The sequence below is a fragment of the Rhinolophus sinicus genome, linkage group LG07 (genome assembly GCF_036562045.2).
Source record: "Rhinolophus sinicus isolate RSC01 linkage group LG07, ASM3656204v1, whole genome shotgun sequence".
Lineage (NCBI taxonomy): Eukaryota > Metazoa > Chordata > Mammalia > Chiroptera > Rhinolophidae > Rhinolophus > Rhinolophus sinicus.
The window spans coordinates 72,877,933-72,894,348 of NC_133757.1; the positions used below are offsets into that span (position 1 = coordinate 72,877,933).

Genomic DNA, 16,416 nt, shown 5'->3' on the forward strand with positions numbered 1-16,416 from the left:
AAAGTGTACAATTCAGTGGTGTTTAGTCCAGTGACAGAGTTGTACGAGCATCACCACCATCTAAGTTTCCATCTTACTACCTCATCTCCATCAGCAGTCATGCCAGAATCCTCTCTCCCTGCCCCAACCCTCAGCACTAGGCTAATCAACTTTCTGTCCCTCTGGATATGCCTGTTCTGGGCATTTTGTATAAATGGAATCGCACCGTGTGGCCTTTCATGTCTGGCTTCTGTCACTGAGCACCATGTGCTCAAGGTTTATCCACGTTGTAGCGAGTGTCGGCACTTCACTCCTTTTCATGATCAAACAATATTCCATCGTATGAATAGACCACATTTTGTTTACCCCACCATCAGCTGATGGACATTTGGGTGGCTTCCATGTTTTGCACTTATGGACAATGCTGCTATGAACATTCATGTACACATTTTTGTGTGGACCCTTCATTCATTTAGTCATTTATTTTTCTTTTTTCTTTTTTGGTGCAGTCTTTTAGTGCCCAAAACTGATACTTTGGTTACCAACTCATTTCAGCACCTACTGTCTTCCTTTAAATTAGACTATTTTCTTATTTGCCGACTTTTTCCCCTTTTTTCTTTCTTTTTCCTTTTTTAAAAATTAAGGTGAAATTCACGCAACATAAATTTAACCATTTAAGAGTGGACAATTCAGTGTCATTTGGTACATTCCCAATGTTATACAACCACTACCTTGTTTATTCAAAGCTTTTTTTTTGCAGTAAAATCTAAATAGCATAAAACTTAACCTTTTTTTTTTATTGGGGAAGGGGAACAGGACTTTATTGGGGAACAGTGTGTACTTCCAGGACTTTTTTCCAAGTCAAGTTGTTGTCCTTTCAATCTTAGTTGTGGAGGGCGCAGCTCAGCTCCAGGTCTAGTTGCCGTTGCTAGTTGCAGGGGGCGCTGCCCACCATCCCTTGTGGGACTTGAGGAATTGAACTACAGCCTTGTGGTTGAGAGCCCGCGCTCCAACCAACTGAGCCATCTGGGAGGCAGCTCAGCTCAAGGTGCCATGTTCAATCTTAGTTGCAGGGGGCGCTGCCCACCATCCCTTGCGGGACTCGAGGAGTTAAACCGGCAACCTTGTGGTTGAGAGCCCACTGGCCCGTGTGGGAATCAAACTGGTAGCCTTCGGAGTTAGGAGCATGGAGCTCCAACCGCCTGAGTCTCCTGGCCAGCCCAAAACTTAACCATTTTTAAGTGAACAATTTGGTGGCATTTAGTACATTCCCATATTGTGTAACTACCATCTCATTCATACAATTTTTTTGGCATTTTTTTTATTGTGGTGAACTATACATAGCGTAAAATTGATAATTTTAACTCTTTTTTTTTTTTTCTTAAGATTTTATTGGGGAAGGGGAACAGGACTTTATTGGGGAACACTGTGTACTTCCAGGCCTTTTTTTTCCAAGTCAAGTTGTTGTCCTTTCAATCTCAGTTGTGGAGGGTGCTGTTCAGCTTCAAGTTGTTGTTCTTTCAGTCTTAGTTGTGGAGGGCACAGCTCAGCTCCATGTCCTGTTGCAGTTGCCATTGCTAGTTGCAGGGGGCACAGCCCACCATCCCTTGCGGGAGTCAAACCGGCAACCTTGTGGTTGAGAGGATGCGCTCCAACCAACTGAGCCATCTGGGAGCTCAGCGGCAGCTCAGCTCAAGGTGCCATATTCAATTTTAGTTGCAGGGGGCAGAGCCCACTATCCCTTGCGGGACTCGAGGAGTTGAACTGGCAACCTTGTGGTTGAGAGCCCGCGCTCCAACCAACTGAGCCATCTGGGAGGCAGCTCAGCTCAAGGTGCCGTGTTCAACCTTAGTTGTAGGAGGCGGAGCCCACCATCCCTGGCGGGACTCGAGGAGTTGAACTGGCAACCTTGTGGTTGAGAGCCCACTGGCCCATGTGGGAATCGAACCGGCAGCCTTCGGAGTTAGGAGCATGGAGCTCTAACCGCCTGAGCCACCGGGCCGGCCCCTTTAACACTCTTTAAGGGAAAAATTCTGTTGCATTTAGTACAGTGTTGTGCACCTACCACCTCCTGTATTCAGCTTTGAACGAATATTTATGGAGCACTTGCTGTGTGCCTAGACTGAAGATACAGATATGAGCTAATAGCCCCAGTCACGCCGCAGGGGCTCACGTTCCAGCAGACTAACTGATACCCAAGCAGACCTAGTCAGACAGCCACGTCTTGTCTGGTTGGGCTCCCACACCCCTGAGAGAGGACCTGGGGGTTCAGCCCTCCATCTGTCCTGGAGAAATGAGCTGGAGGGGCTGGTCTACAGGCAGGGCTGGCTCTGTGAGGGGTGGGCGCCTGGCCTGGCCTGCTGGGACCCAGCCTCTCCTGGTGTCGCCAGATCACAATGAGTGTACTGCCACCACCATGTGTACCAATGGCGTGTGCCTTAATGAGGATGGAAGTTTTGCGTGTCTTTGCAAATCCGGCTTCCTTCTGGCGCCTGATGGCCGCCACTGTGTGGGTGAGTCTGGAGGCTGGACCAAAGGTGAGAGATTGGGAGGTGGGAAGGGCTGGCGGTGGGGGGCTGGGGCCCATCGCAGTGTCCCCACGGCCCCTGCAGATATCGATGAGTGCCAGACCCCTGGCATCTGCATGAATGGCCACTGCACCAACACCGAGGGCTCCTTCCACTGTCGCTGCCTAGGGGGGCTGGCGGTGGGCGCCAACGGCCGCGTGTGTGTGGACACACACATGCGCAGCACGTGCTATGGGGCCCTTGACAAGAGCTCTTGTGCCCGACCCTTCCCGGGCGCCGTGACCAAATCTGAGTGCTGCTGCGCCAGCCCTGACCATGGGTTTGGGGAGCCCTGCCAGCTGTGTCCTGCCAAGAACTCTGGTGAGCTGCCTGGCCCTCACCCGCTTCCCATGGCCCTGCACTTCTTCCAGTCCTTGCTTTAGTTCATCACCCTGGGGATAGGAGAGGGCAGGGGTCTTGGCTCCCATGGGGTGGGGGCTCTTCCCGAGCAAACACTGCAGGAAATTGCTCTCTCCATTGTGAGGGTATCTCAGTCCCAGACTCTTGCCCAACATCAATGGTCAATGTTCTGGGGCATGGTCTACATTCAGCAATGGCCAGTGACCCCTCTCACCCTGTCCCTGCCACTCCAGCCGAGTTCCAGGCCCTGTGCAGCAGTGGTCTTGGCATGACCACAGATGGTAGAGGTGAGTGAGGATGGGTGCTGGGAGAGGGCAGGGACAGGGTGTGGCTGGGCACTGTCTCACTTCACTGGGTTAAGAGAATACCTACCACAGGCTGGGGGTTTCAACCCTAGAAATGTATCGTCTCATAGTTCCAGAGGCTGGAAGTCCAAGAGCAAAGTGTCAGCAGGGCTGGTCTTTCCGAGGCTGGGAGGGAGAATCTGTTCTTTGCTTCTCTCCCAGCTTTTGGGGGTTTGCTCGCAGTCTTTAGTGTTCTTTGGTTTGTAGAAGCATCACCACGATCTCTGCCTCCATCTTTACATGAGGCTTTTCTGTATGCCTGTCTATGTCCAACTTCCCCCTTTTATAAGGATACAATCATATTAGAAAGGTCTGGGGGTCCACCATAATGACCTCATTTTAACTGAATCAGCTCTGTAAAGCCCCTATTTCCAAATAACATCATATTCTGAAGTTCTGGGGGTTAGGACTTCATCTATGAATTTGTGGGGGCCCAACTCAGCCCGTAACAGAGTTGGTGGGTATGTGAAGCCGCACTTCTTTCCACATCTTTCCCTTCCCCTCTCAGGATCCCTGGCTGATCTGCAGCCAGCGGCTCTGAGCCCAAAATGCCTTATTTGTACAGTTGAAACTTGAAAGGAAATTCCCCATATGTGTCTTTTCATTTGCCGATCAGAGAGAGAGAGATTGAGAAGTAGGTTTTCTGTCTGCGAGGTGGTCAAGTTTTCCATCCACTGCAGGGTCCTTGGGGCAGGACGAATGTCCAACCCCGCTTGTCCCCCTCCCCACTCCAGTTAAAGGGACAGATTATGGTGCCAGATGCCTGGGTTTGAATCCTGGCTGTACTATTTATTGATTGAATAACCTCGGGCAAGTGATTTACCTTCTCTCTGCCTCAGTTTCCTTGTCTGTAAAGTGGGGATAATATTAGAAATCACTTTAGGGGGGTTGTGAGGATCAAATGAGTTAATATGCTTGGCACAAACTAATAAACACCCTATAACGCTTGTGATTATGGTGCTTTTATTTTTACTGTGGTGTTGTGGCTGTGTAGTCTATTCCATGCGGACATTTGAGAATTTCTAGAGAAATATTGCAGAGGGTGCTCCTGGCATCTTGTGGGTGGAGGCCAGGGCTACTGTAATACAGGACTCCCCACAGCACAGAACGGTCTTCCCCCAATGTCCACAGTGCTGAGATACCCTGGTTTCCAGGGAAATGAGGCAGGGTCTGCGCAGCAGCTTGGGCCCTGGGGTACCTGGCTTCTGGAGACCTCGGTGAGCTGGGGCAGCTGCTGACACCCTCCTCCCGCTGCAGACATCAACGAGTGCGCCCTTGACCCCGATGTCTGTGCCAATGGCGTGTGTGAGAACCTGCGGGGCAGCTACCGATGTATCTGCAACCTGGGCTATGAGGCAGACGCCACTGGCAGGAAGTGTGCCGGTGAGCCTGCCAGCGGGCGGGAGCGTGGCAGGGTGGGCCACCCGGCTGCACAGCCTCACCCGGCTTCCTCTGCCTGCCCTGCAGACGTGGATGAGTGTGCCCTCAACAGCCTCCTGTGCGACAACGGGTGGTGCCAGAATAGCCCTGGCAGCTACAGCTGCTCCTGCCCCCAAGGTTTCAGCTTCCGGCAGGACACAGAGACCTGCAAAGGTACAGGGTCCCAGGCACACTGCATGGGGTGTGTACACGCATAGACACACTCACTTGCTTTGTATGGTGTGTACACACTGGCGCACACACTGAGATGTATGCTGCATGCTCTGTACACACACATGCACACACTGAGACACTTACACTGCATGCTGTGTGTACACACATACGCTCAAAGATGTGTATACCCATATTCATACACACTCACAGACATATTTACACTTAGTCTCATAGTTATACACAGTCATGGATGCACACACTCAAACACATATACCCACATCCACTTATTCTCAGTTTACACATTTGTTTTCACAGCCACACAGTACACCCTCAAAGACACGTACTTATGCATATATACAGATACTCATATTCACACACGTGCATATGATCAGAGACTTATTTACACACACTGGTACTCAAAACACCTATATTCACACTCACAGACACTCCTCCACAGTCACACACACCCATGTACACACACTCAAAGACACGTGTGTACCTACACTCACTCACACTTTCATGCATTTAGACTCACAGTTACACACACATGCATTCACGCACACTCACCCACACTCACACAGAGGAATATGTGCTCATCCTTGCTCACACATGTTCACACTCACACACGTTCAAGCACGCATACCCATTGTTGCCCACACATACTTTGCGGTAATGACCTTGCCTGTCCCGCCGGCCCCCCAATACTCACAGGCACATGTACTCACACACACACACACACACACACACACACACACACACACACACGCGCGCCTCCCATCTGATCCCACTTCTCCCGGGCTCTGTGTCTCCTTTTCTCCTCCCCTTACATAGGACTTCCCACAGCGCCCACCGCACGCATTCCCACCTCGCCTCTCTGTTGTTTTCTCTGTGCTGTGACCCCCCCGGTCCCTGTTTCCACTGCATCTGTCTCCGTACTTTTCCCACGTGCGTGTTCCCAGGACCCTGCATGCCAGCGTGCTTGCACAGGTGCACGACACGATTCAGTGCAAACACATGCATGCACGCCTGTACCCGTGCCCTCTGCCAATATGCACATGCCTTGTCTGTTCACGCACATGCACGGACCTGGGTGCACCCCATGCTGCTGGACTCTGGCAGCCCCTGGGCTCCGCCTCCCTCAGCTCAGGACACGGTGGGGGGCTGTCCTCACAGACATCAACGAGTGCCTGTCCAACCCGTGTGTGAATGGTGCGTGCCGGAACCTGGCCGGCTCCTACGCCTGTGAATGTGGCCCTGGCAGCCGGCTGGGGCCCTCAGGCACCGTGTGTCTAGGTGAGAGGCCTGAGTCCCATGGAGTTCCAGGGACCCCCACCCCCCGCCCCTGTGTTCTGTCAGGGTGAGGGAGGGAGGCTGGGCTTCTGTGGGTCTGTGTGCAGGTGTGGGTCCAGCAGATGAGACGGGTGACCCCTGCCCTACAGAGAGCACCAAGGGCACCTGCTGGCTGAAGGTCCAGGATGGCCGCTGTGAGGCAAACCTACATGGAGCCACCCTGCGGTCCGAGTGTTGTGCCACCCTGGGGGCTGCCTGGGGGAGCCCCTGCGAACGCTGCGAGACGGGTAATGCCAGGGAGCCTCCCAGGTGGGCTGGGGGCATCCCAGGTGTGGCGTCTTCGCCTACACATTGAGAGAACTGGGGTGAAACAGGTGACCGGGGTCTGGATGGAGAGCGTGACCCTGGCCCCACTCCGGTTCTCCCACCCACAGACCCTGCCTGTGCCCGAGGTTTTGCCCGCAGGAAGGGGCTCATCTGTGAAGGTAACCAGCTCCCTGGCCCTCTGCAATCACCCCTCCAGTCACACACAGGCAGGTGCATGTCATGGGGGTCAAAGTCTTTGAGATCAAGGCAGAGTCCCGCCACTTGGTACCCAGATCTTCCCAGTGATACCTGAGCCCTGAGGCTGGCACTGCCCCTCCTACCTCCCCAATGACAACTTGGGTGTCCTGAGCCCTGGGGGTGCAGCTCCTGGGAGCCTCCAGCCCTTGCCTCTCCTCCTTGCTCCCATTGCTCAGATGTGAATGAGTGTGAGGTCTTCCCTGGGCTCTGTCCCAACGGGCGCTGCCAGAACACTGCCGGCTCCTTCCACTGCGAGTGTCCTGAGGGCCTGATGCTGGACGCCACAGGCCGGCTGTGCGTGGGTGAGTCTGTGTGTGGCCCTTGTGCAGGGTCACCTGCCCTTCCTCTGTGGAGTCTACCTCCAGTGACAGGAGACCCCTCCTAGGAAAGGAGGGATCTAGGGTGTCCTTGGGGACCCCATGCCTGCATACCTCCTGCTGACATGTCTCAAAAGACATCTATTTTGGGGGGATTCACCTTCTCACTTCACTGTTCCTTTAATGAAGCTCGTTGCAAATGAACAAGAAAAGAAAGTAACAGAGTAAAGAGAAAAAGGCCGTTGCATTACTGCGCTGACTTCAGGGTCAGGTGGGATGGGGAGGTCTGGTCATGTGTAACCATTAGGCCTGGACCAAGGTACTGGGTACAAGAGAACTTAAGGATCCCTGTGTGGGTTGCAGCACTTCTGGATTTTTTTTAGAAATTCTACAACATGGCTCATCCTCAAATTGACCCATTTAAACATGTTCCTTTTGTAAAGAGAAAGACTTTGTCCTAGACCAGGAACCAGCAAACTTTTTTGGAAAGGGCCGGAAAGTAAACATACTCAGCTTTGTGGGCCATGCAGGCTCTGTGGCAACTATTCAGCTCTGCAAAAAGCAGTCACAGACCGTATGGAAACAAAAAGATGTTAACTGTGTGCCAATAAAACTTTATTTAAAGAAACAAGTGGCTGCCCCTGTCTGAGATCCTCGTGTCTGGTGTTGCGGAAGGCTTGTCTGCTATCACATTGTTCTGGGAGTTTTACAGATTAAACACCCAGACTCTGGAGCCACGTGGCTTAGTTTGAACCCGGCTCTACCTTTTACTAACTGTAAGGCCTTGGGCAATCTACCTAACCCTTCTGTGCCTCAGTTCTCTTGCCTGTAAAATGGGTATGGTAATATTTTCATCTTGGTGTTCTTTTGAGGATTAAATGGATTGATGAGTTTAGAACAGTGTCCATCACAAAGCAAGCACCCTAGCAGTGAGTTATTATTATTAAAAATGTAACCATTAAGTGACATCAAATCTCATTGTGAGAGGTCACCCCCCTTTTACTCTTCCTGTCGGGGAAGAAATTTTCAGACGGGTGCTACCGATTGAGGCTGTACCTCCCTTCGGGCGATGGGCACAGTGTGGCCGGGTGGGACCCAATGACTGTCCCTCGTGCAGATGTGCGTCTGGAGCTGTGTTTCCTGCGCTGGGATGAGGACGACTGTGGAGCTGCCCTGCCTGGCAAATACCGGATGGATGTGTGCTGCTGCTCCGTGGGGGCCGCATGGGGGGCTGCATGTGAGGCATGCCCAGAGCCCGAGTCCCCAGCATTTGCCAGCCTGTGTCCCCGGGGGCTGGGCTTTGCCAGCAGGGACTTCCTGTCAGGCCAGCCCTTCTTTAAAGGTGCGTTTGGGCACAGGGAGCGGAGGATGGGGAGGGGCCGCAGCACGGGCAAAGGCCAGGAGGTGGGAAAGCTCAGGAGGTGAGACATCCGTCAGCTTGATGACAGCCAATGCTCCCGCACCCTAGATGTAAATGAGTGCAAAGCCTTCCCTGGCCTCTGTACACATGGCACCTGCCGCAATACCGTGGGCAGCTTCCGCTGCGCCTGTGCTGGGGGCTTCACCCTGGACGCCCAGGAAAGGAACTGCACAGGTACATGCCTACCACTGCCTCTTTGGGAGGGGAGCGCCTGCAAGGATGGGGACTACAAATTGGATGTGGAGTCAAGGCCTGTGTGTTTAAGCGCCTTTGTCATGCCTGCCTGCCTGCTGTGTGACCAGTACAAGTCATCATGCTCTCTGGGCCTCAGAGACCTTGAAGATAAAACAAGGGGCTGGCAAAGGTGACCTCCAGAGGCCTCCAGGCAAGGTGGAAATTCCTGCTGTCATCTGGTGTGCAGTCATGGCACCCTCATTCCCCTGCTCAGTTCAGTTTGGCAACTTGGGGTTCCTGGGCAGTCCTGCGTATCTGCAGATATGGAGGCCCAGCCTGCACTGCCTGTCTCCCCAGACATTGACGAGTGCCGCATCTCCCCTGACCTCTGTGGCCAGGGTGCCTGTGTTAATACCCCGGGCAGCTTCGAGTGTGAGTGTTTCCATGGCTACGAGAGTGGCTTCATGCTGATGAAGAACTGCATGGGTAGGTGGCTGACCTGGGCAGGGCAATGCCCTGTGGGGCTTGGGGCTGAGTGAAGGGATGGTGGGACGTTACTGTGATGGGTACAGGTGGAGGGGCAGGTGTGGGGAGAGTTGTGATCCAGCTGGGTCACAGTGAGTACAGACAACATGGGGCATCGTCCCCAAAGGACATCTGGTCTGGAGTGCGGAATTGAGGCCTGGGGACTGAGAGTCCAGTGAATTCTCCCCAGGTGGGTGTAGCAAGAGAAGATGAGAGGGCCTGGGCGAGGGGAGACTCTTGTCCCCTCCCTTCACTTTTTCATGTGCTTCTACTCGGGAACTACAGAGAATTTTCTCAGGCTTATGATCTAATGCAGAGACAGGTGTTAATAAAATAAATTGCCAGAGAAATGCAAAATGGCCACTGTTAGAATCACTTGAAAGGGCCACTGGGGGATGTGTCCCATTTGTGGGGCTTGAGGTTGTGGCTAAGAGAGTGAGAGTAAATGGGGTGAAGAGGGACCGAAAAAGGCCTGGAGAAAGCAGCATATGCAGAGGCCCCAGGTGGACTTGAGGGACAGAAAGAGGCACGTGAGACTGGAGTGTGAGGAAGCTGGTGAGGTGGGCGGCGAGGTCCCTGCTCCCCGCGCTGATGCCTGGCGGGGCTGGGCCTTGCCTCCCTGCCGTGTCCTCCAGGAGGGTTTCTCAAAGCCTCCTTCAGTGACTCCAGGAGTGTCAGCCTCGTGGTCCTGATTCTCCTGAGAATCCCAGCTTCCCTCCCCATCTGACGTGCTGCTTCTCCCAGCTCAAACTCCACTTCCCCAGGTCATCAGTGCCCCAAACCGCCAGGCTTTCCTGGTTCCGCTGGGATGATGGGGCCGGGATGCCACGGGGATAGGCTTCGAGAGCCACATCATGCCCTCTTGTGCCCTCATCTTCATGCCAACTGTGTCCTTCCACACTCCCAGACGTGGATGAGTGTGCACGGGACCCACTGCTGTGTCGGGGAGGCACCTGCACCAACACGGATGGGAGCTACACATGTCAGTGCCCCCCTGGACATGCACTGACGACCAAGGGCACTGCCTGTGAAGGTGAGCGTGCAACCAGCTGTGTGAGTGGGGGAGCCAGTGTGAGTGGTAAGAGTGAGGTACATAATGGGTGTGTGTATGTGTGTGTGTGTGTCTCTGAATATGTACTTACGTGTGAGTGTGCATGTGTATCAGTACATCTATATGTGTGTGTATGCACGTGTCTGTCAGTGTGTCTTTGAGTGTGCACATGTGTCAGTGAGTCTGTGTGAGTGTGCACGTGTGTATCAGCGTGTCTTTGTGTTAGTGGTTGCACGCATAAGATAGTGGGAGTGTGTATTTGTGTGTGTGTGTCTGAATGTGAAAGTGGAAAGCAAGTGTGCAAGTATGAGTCAATGTATGTCTGTGAAGTGTGACTGCATGTGTGTGAGATAGAGGGAGTGTGTATTTGTGTATGACCATGCAAATGTGTGAGTGTGTATCTGTGAATGTATCTATACAAGTAACTGTTTGCATGTGAGTGTTTGAGTGTGTAAGTGTGTCTACACAGGTGACATTCTCATGTGAGTGCAAGCAAGGGTTTTGAGCCTACATTAGTGTGCATGAGAATGTGGATATCTGGGTGTGTATTCACACAAGGGCGAGTATGTTTGCCGAGAGTGGGTATGAGGTGTGTTTGTGAGTCTGTGTGAGTGGGCACATGGGTGTAAGTGTGTGTCTACTGACGGTGATTGTGTTTATACGTGAGTGGGTGTGTTTGTGTGAGAGCCTATGTGAACGTGCAAGCGGGGTGTGTCTGGGTGTGCATGTGTGTCTACCTAGGGGGAGTGTGTGAATGTGCGCGGGTGTGAATGTGTATCTGGGTGTGGACTCGCACCTACAGGGGTGTGTGGGTGCCTGCAGCACGAGCACATCGTCACGCATGTGTGTCTGAGTGTCTCAGGGTCGTGCAGATGGCCGAGGGGCACAGCCCATTGCTCTTTGCTCAGGCCCCCCCCACCATCTGTGCACGCTGGGTCCCAGCCAGCCATGTGCTCCCCCCACAGACATCGACGAGTGCTCCCTGAGTGACGGCCTGTGTCCCCGTGGCCAGTGTGTCAACGTCATTGGCTCCTTCCAGTGCTCCTGCCACACTGGCTTCCAGAGCACACCTGACCGCCGGGGCTGCGTGGGTGAGACTGCGCCCACCTGCCGCACGTGGGCGTCACCCCGCCAGCCCCTGACCCCAACCTCAACCTCCTGACCTCAGCTCCAGCTCCCAAATCAGCCCCATGCTTGACCCTGTCCCTCAGCCCTACCCCTCGCCCTCTGCCCTGCCCACTGCAGACTCCAACGAATGTCTCACTGGGAACGGTGGGTGTGAGGGGCACTGCGTTAACACTGAGGGCAGCTACCGGTGCAGCTGTGGACATGGCTACTCACTGATGCCGGACGGGAGGGCATGTGCAGGTGCGTGGGCACAACCCCCTCCCACTCCCACAGGGGAGCCAACCTGGCCCAGCCCAGACAGAGCCAGCCAGACATGGAACAGGCCACTGATCCTGTGGGAGGGTCCCTGGGGGCCCCCTCCATCCCTGCCTGCCTGAAGCTTGGCCTCCATCCTGCTCCCCCAGATGTGAATGAGTGTGAAGAGAACCCGGACATCTGTGATGGTGGCCAGTGCACCAATGTGCCAGGGGGTCACCACTGTTTGTGCTATGATGGCTTCATGGCCACGCTGGACATGAGGACATGTGTTGGTAAGGAGCTGGAACTGAGAGGTGCTGTCAGAACACACATACCAGGACTCCCTCACCTTACAGAAGGTGGCAGACCAGGTCCCATCCCCGTCACAAGCAGGCAAGGGAGAGCAGGCTTTGCAGCAGTGCTAGGCGGTCTGCTTGTGGCCACCAGTACCTTGAGTCCGCGCCAAAGTCCATGGGACGGTATTTACAGCAGCAGAGGCCTCCGAACCTTGCTCCTTAGAAGTACATTTGGTGAACCCTGTATACCAGATGCATACCAGAGGCTCGCGGCCTGTTCCCAGGGCCATAATTTACAATCACCACTGACCAGGGGGTTGTATGCAAAGGATGGTGAGCCAGGTGGAAAGATACTCAGAACTGTGTTCTCTGAGCCCTGCGTGGGGACCTGGGCTGTTTGTGCTGCGATTACCATCCTCTCCTGGCTGTAGGTCATCACTGGGGAGCAGTGTGTACTGGGTGCCCCATGGGGACAGAGCTGAGGGCCAAGTGGGGAATTTCCAGGAGGTCAAAATGTAATTCCCTCCCAAGAAGAGGTGCCCAGCCCCGGGCAGCTTAAAGAGTTCCAGATCCCAGGAGTCTTTAGGAAACACTTAAGAAAAGGGCCTTGGGACCAAAAAAATGTAGGGAATGCTGCCTATTTCATACCATTCTTGCAGCTCCACATTGGCCTAAAGCCTCTGAAAAGGTCTGCGGGAGCAAATCTGGTTGGCTTTGTTTAACTCAGTGTTCTCTAAATGTATTTGGCCATAAAACCCTTTGTGGGATGCATGCCCAGTATGTGCTGTAAAACACTGACGTGACACTCTCAGCTGCCCGATGGTGGGACCAGAGGGAGCTCCTCCCCCCACCCCCCAGAGACAGGCAAAGAGAACACAGAGCACGCGCATGGCAGGGCACTCAGCAGTGCTGGTGCAGCCCCTCCACCCTCACATACTTCCTCTCCTGTCATACCGCAGACGTGAACGAGTGTGACCTGAACCCACACATCTGCCTCCACGGGGACTGTGAGAACACAAAGGGTTCCTTTGTCTGCCACTGCCAGCCGGGTTATGTCGTCAGGAAGGGGGCTACGGGTTGCTCCGGTGAGCTGGGAGTCGGCTGCACAAGGGAAGGTCTCTGAGGGGCCAGCTCAGGGGTCGTGGGGTCTGCCTCATCCCTCAAGGCAGAGCACGCCACACTTCCTTCTTAGAGGTCTCCACAGGTGGGGCTTGTGCTCGTGTTCCAGCAGGAACAGGATCCAGTCGGGTGCCCCTGAGATTCTCCTTAGCCAACAGCTCAGTGGGAGAGTCCTGGAGTGTCCACAGCAGCCTTCCCGGAGCATGTGAGCCGGATGCTTTTCAGTGCTCAGAGAGCCCAACATGTCAGCATTGCAACAATCATTGTTTTAGCTTCCTAGGCTGCCATCACCAATTACCACAGACCTGGTAGCTCAGAACTAACGAAATGTATTCTCTCTCTAGAGCAGGGGTGTCCGAACTGCAGCCCGCAGGCCAACTGTGGCCCGCAATCCATTTTTTATTGGCCCGCAGCAAATTCCAAAAATATATTTAGTTTACTTAAATAAACCAGGTGAAACAATACGTACTTCACCTCAAGTGAGTGGCCCGGCTGTTTGTGTATTTTACCGCATATGGCCCTTGATGAAAAACGTTGAAAAAAGTTGGACACCACTGCTCTAGAGCAACAGTTCTGGAGGCCAGAAGACTGAAATCAAGGTGTCAGTGGGGTTGTACCTTCTTAGGGGCTCAGAGGGAGAATCTGTCCCACGCCTTTCTCCTGGCTTCTGGTGGTGGCCATGACTTCTTGGTGTCCTTTGGCTTGTAAATGCATCACTCTAATCTCTGCGTCCATCAGCACATGGCATTCTCCTCTGTCTGTCTCTGAATTTTCCACTTTTTAAAGGACACCCGTCATTGGATTAGGGCCCACTATCATCCAGGATGACCTCACCTTAACCTGGATACATCTACAAAGACCCTATTTCCAAATAAGGTCCCATTCTCAGGTTCCGAAAGTTAGGACTTGATCGTATCTTTTGGGGGACACACATCTACTGTTACAATTATGCAATTATTTTAACACATACCAGAATCAAACATTACGTAACAGAGCATCAGATCCATGACTTCTTAGAGACGGTTGGTGTTGACATAAGATTTTCTTGTAAAATACCTTTACATAAGTAAAAATGGGAGGCAGTGTAAAGAAATGTTCAGTAACTAGTGGTTCTCTTAGGTGGTATATGAACATTGCCAGTTATAAGGGTGATGCAAAATTGGCTGAGGATTGGAAATGCTGGTTTAGAAGGATATCCTGCTTTAAGAGGGTGCATGTACATTGGGACAGTTACTCTTTTTTAAAATTTATTTTTCAGTTACAGTTGAGATACACAATTGTATTAGTTTCAGATGTAGGCGAGTTACTCTAAGCATCTGCCTTAAGTCATGCTGCCATTTCAGACCATTTCTGAGGGCTGCTGGGAATCATGCCTGTTGGGTTTTTGGGTTTTCCTCTTGGGCTCTGGGTGAAGGTGGAAACGCCCGGAGTGGTGGCGACATATCTGGCTCAGCCCTCCCCTCAGGAGGCCCTTACTCTTTCCACTACTGCTATACTGAGTCTCCCCACTCTGCACTCGAAGCCCTATTTCTATGAGACCCAGGCCTTGTGGGGGTGCTGTGTCCTCCTCCCCTCTCCTGGTTCTGCTCATCCTGTGACTGGGTCCCTCTTCTCTCAGATGTGGACGAATGTGAGCTTGGGGGACACAGCTGTGACAGACACGCCTCCTGCCTCAACATCCCCGGGAGTTTCAGCTGCAGGTGCCAGCCAGGCTGGGTGGGGGATGGCTTCGAATGCCATGGTAAGTGCCTGGGGACAGGAGGTGTGGGCAGAGCAGCTGAGGTAGGTGGGAGGTAGGGCTGGGGGGAAAGGGTTCAGGGGTGCCCTTGGGGCCTGTCAGGGCCAAGACTGGAGGGTCTGCCTCCCGCATCCCCCCAATGCATACACTCGTGGGGGCTCTGGGCCCTGTCTCCTGCAGACCTGGACGAATGCACCTTCCAGGAGCACCAGTGCAGCCCGAGCGCCAACTGCCTTAATGCCCCTGGCTCATACCACTGTGCCTGCCACCCGGGCTTTGCTGGGGATGGCTTCTTCTGTGAAGGTGAGATTGGGGAGGGGTGGGAGAGCAGGAGGGGCCTAAGAGGGACAGCCTTGGGGACTGGGCTCTGAGGTGGCCATCGTGGCCAGTTGGTTTCCTGACTCACACTGACCCAGTCCTGTCTCCATGGGTGCTGGGGAGGACATGCCTGTAGCTGGCGGGGCTGCAGGCCAGGCCTGGTCACCAGGGCAGCCTTCCCTGCTGGAGTCTGAATGCATGGTGCCTTGTGGAAGTGGGGAGCAGGGACACCTACTTACTTCTCAGTGGGCCTCCGCCCTGGATCCTGAGTGTCTAGGTCCCCCGCCTGCCCCTGGCGGAGGCCCCAGGGACCAGTCCCCTGCCTGCTGGCTCCCTGGTGCCGACTTGGTCACCTGCTTACCAAGTGGGAGTTCTGAGTTCCCAACGCTACTAGCACCTTATGTGACAGTGAAGGGTTCGAGTGACCAAGGCCATCTGCCTGCCCTGCACGGGTCTTAGCTAGCTGGCTCCCAGCCATCTGCCTCTCGGGGCCCCTCAGACAGGGACGAATGTGCAGAGGACGTGGACCTCTGTGAGAACGGGCAGTGCCTTAATGCCCCCGGCGGGTACCGCTGCGAATGCGAGATGGGCTTCAACCCCGCAGAGGACCAGCGCACCTGCCAGGGTAAGGCCTGGGGTGGCCGGGGTGAGGACAGAGCCGGTGGGTCCCTGCAGGCAGGGCGGCCTGACCTGGCATCTCCACAGACGTGGATGAGTGCATTCTGGGAAACCTCTGTGTGTTCGGGAGCTGTGAGAACCTGCCTGGAATGTTCCGCTGCATCTGTGATGAGGGTTTTGAGCTGGACCGCAGTGGTGGCAACTGCACAGGTGTGGGGTCAGCAGGGTGGGGGCCGGGGGGATGCAGGAGTGGGGCTGGGAGGGGCACAGTTTGCTTTCTCACTGCCCCCAGGTTTCTTCTCGCATGCGCTCTCCCGGGGTGGGCCTTGTCTGATTGATTGATCCCCGTTCTCATTAACCCACATTGTTGCCTGTCATCCATGAATTAATGCAGTAAATTAATGAATGAAGGCGTATTAGCTCTACCACAGCCGTCCAAATGGTATCCCGCCTGTGTGTTTAAAATGGGAGTTGGCAAAATTTCTCAGTAAAGGGTCAGATAGCAAGTATTTTTGATTCTGAGCCATACAATCTGTCACAGCTATTCCACTCTGCTGTTGTAGCTCGAAAGCAGATGCAGGTGATATGAAATTGAATGGGCTTGTACCAATAAAACTTTATTCACACAAACAAGCAGGGGGCTGGATCTGGCCCACAGATGGTCATCTGCCAATGCCTGGTTTGACAGCATGTTCTAAATGTTGGTTATGGGGCGGGACAGACCCTGGAGGCTGCTGTCCCCTTGGCTTCCTTCCCAGGGGAGGACATGGCTTGCAGC

General features: G+C 53.8%; 1 protein-coding gene across 1 annotated transcript in view; it reads left to right on the forward strand.

The window, feature by feature from the left end:
- The window catches only part of FBN3 (fibrillin 3), a 59,509-nt gene that overhangs the window by 10,142 nt on the left and 32,951 nt on the right, over positions 1–16,416 (forward strand). Inside the window, exons 15-35 of the mRNA XM_074337717.1 lie at positions 2,370–2,492; positions 2,592–2,867; positions 3,140–3,193; positions 4,508–4,633; positions 4,718–4,843; positions 6,017–6,136; positions 6,283–6,420; positions 6,568–6,618; positions 6,874–6,999; positions 8,132–8,356; positions 8,483–8,608; positions 8,966–9,094; positions 10,041–10,166; positions 11,150–11,275; positions 11,430–11,552; positions 11,717–11,842; positions 12,805–12,930; positions 14,583–14,705; positions 14,883–15,005; positions 15,520–15,645; positions 15,726–15,848. Of these exons, the coding sequence (XP_074193818.1) occupies positions 2,370–2,492; positions 2,592–2,867; positions 3,140–3,193; positions 4,508–4,633; positions 4,718–4,843; positions 6,017–6,136; positions 6,283–6,420; positions 6,568–6,618; positions 6,874–6,999; positions 8,132–8,356; positions 8,483–8,608; positions 8,966–9,094; positions 10,041–10,166; positions 11,150–11,275; positions 11,430–11,552; positions 11,717–11,842; positions 12,805–12,930; positions 14,583–14,705; positions 14,883–15,005; positions 15,520–15,645; positions 15,726–15,848 (2,742 nt within the window). The remainder of the gene's footprint in view (positions 1–2,369; positions 2,493–2,591; positions 2,868–3,139; positions 3,194–4,507; positions 4,634–4,717; positions 4,844–6,016; positions 6,137–6,282; positions 6,421–6,567; positions 6,619–6,873; positions 7,000–8,131; positions 8,357–8,482; positions 8,609–8,965; positions 9,095–10,040; positions 10,167–11,149; positions 11,276–11,429; positions 11,553–11,716; positions 11,843–12,804; positions 12,931–14,582; positions 14,706–14,882; positions 15,006–15,519; positions 15,646–15,725; positions 15,849–16,416) is intronic.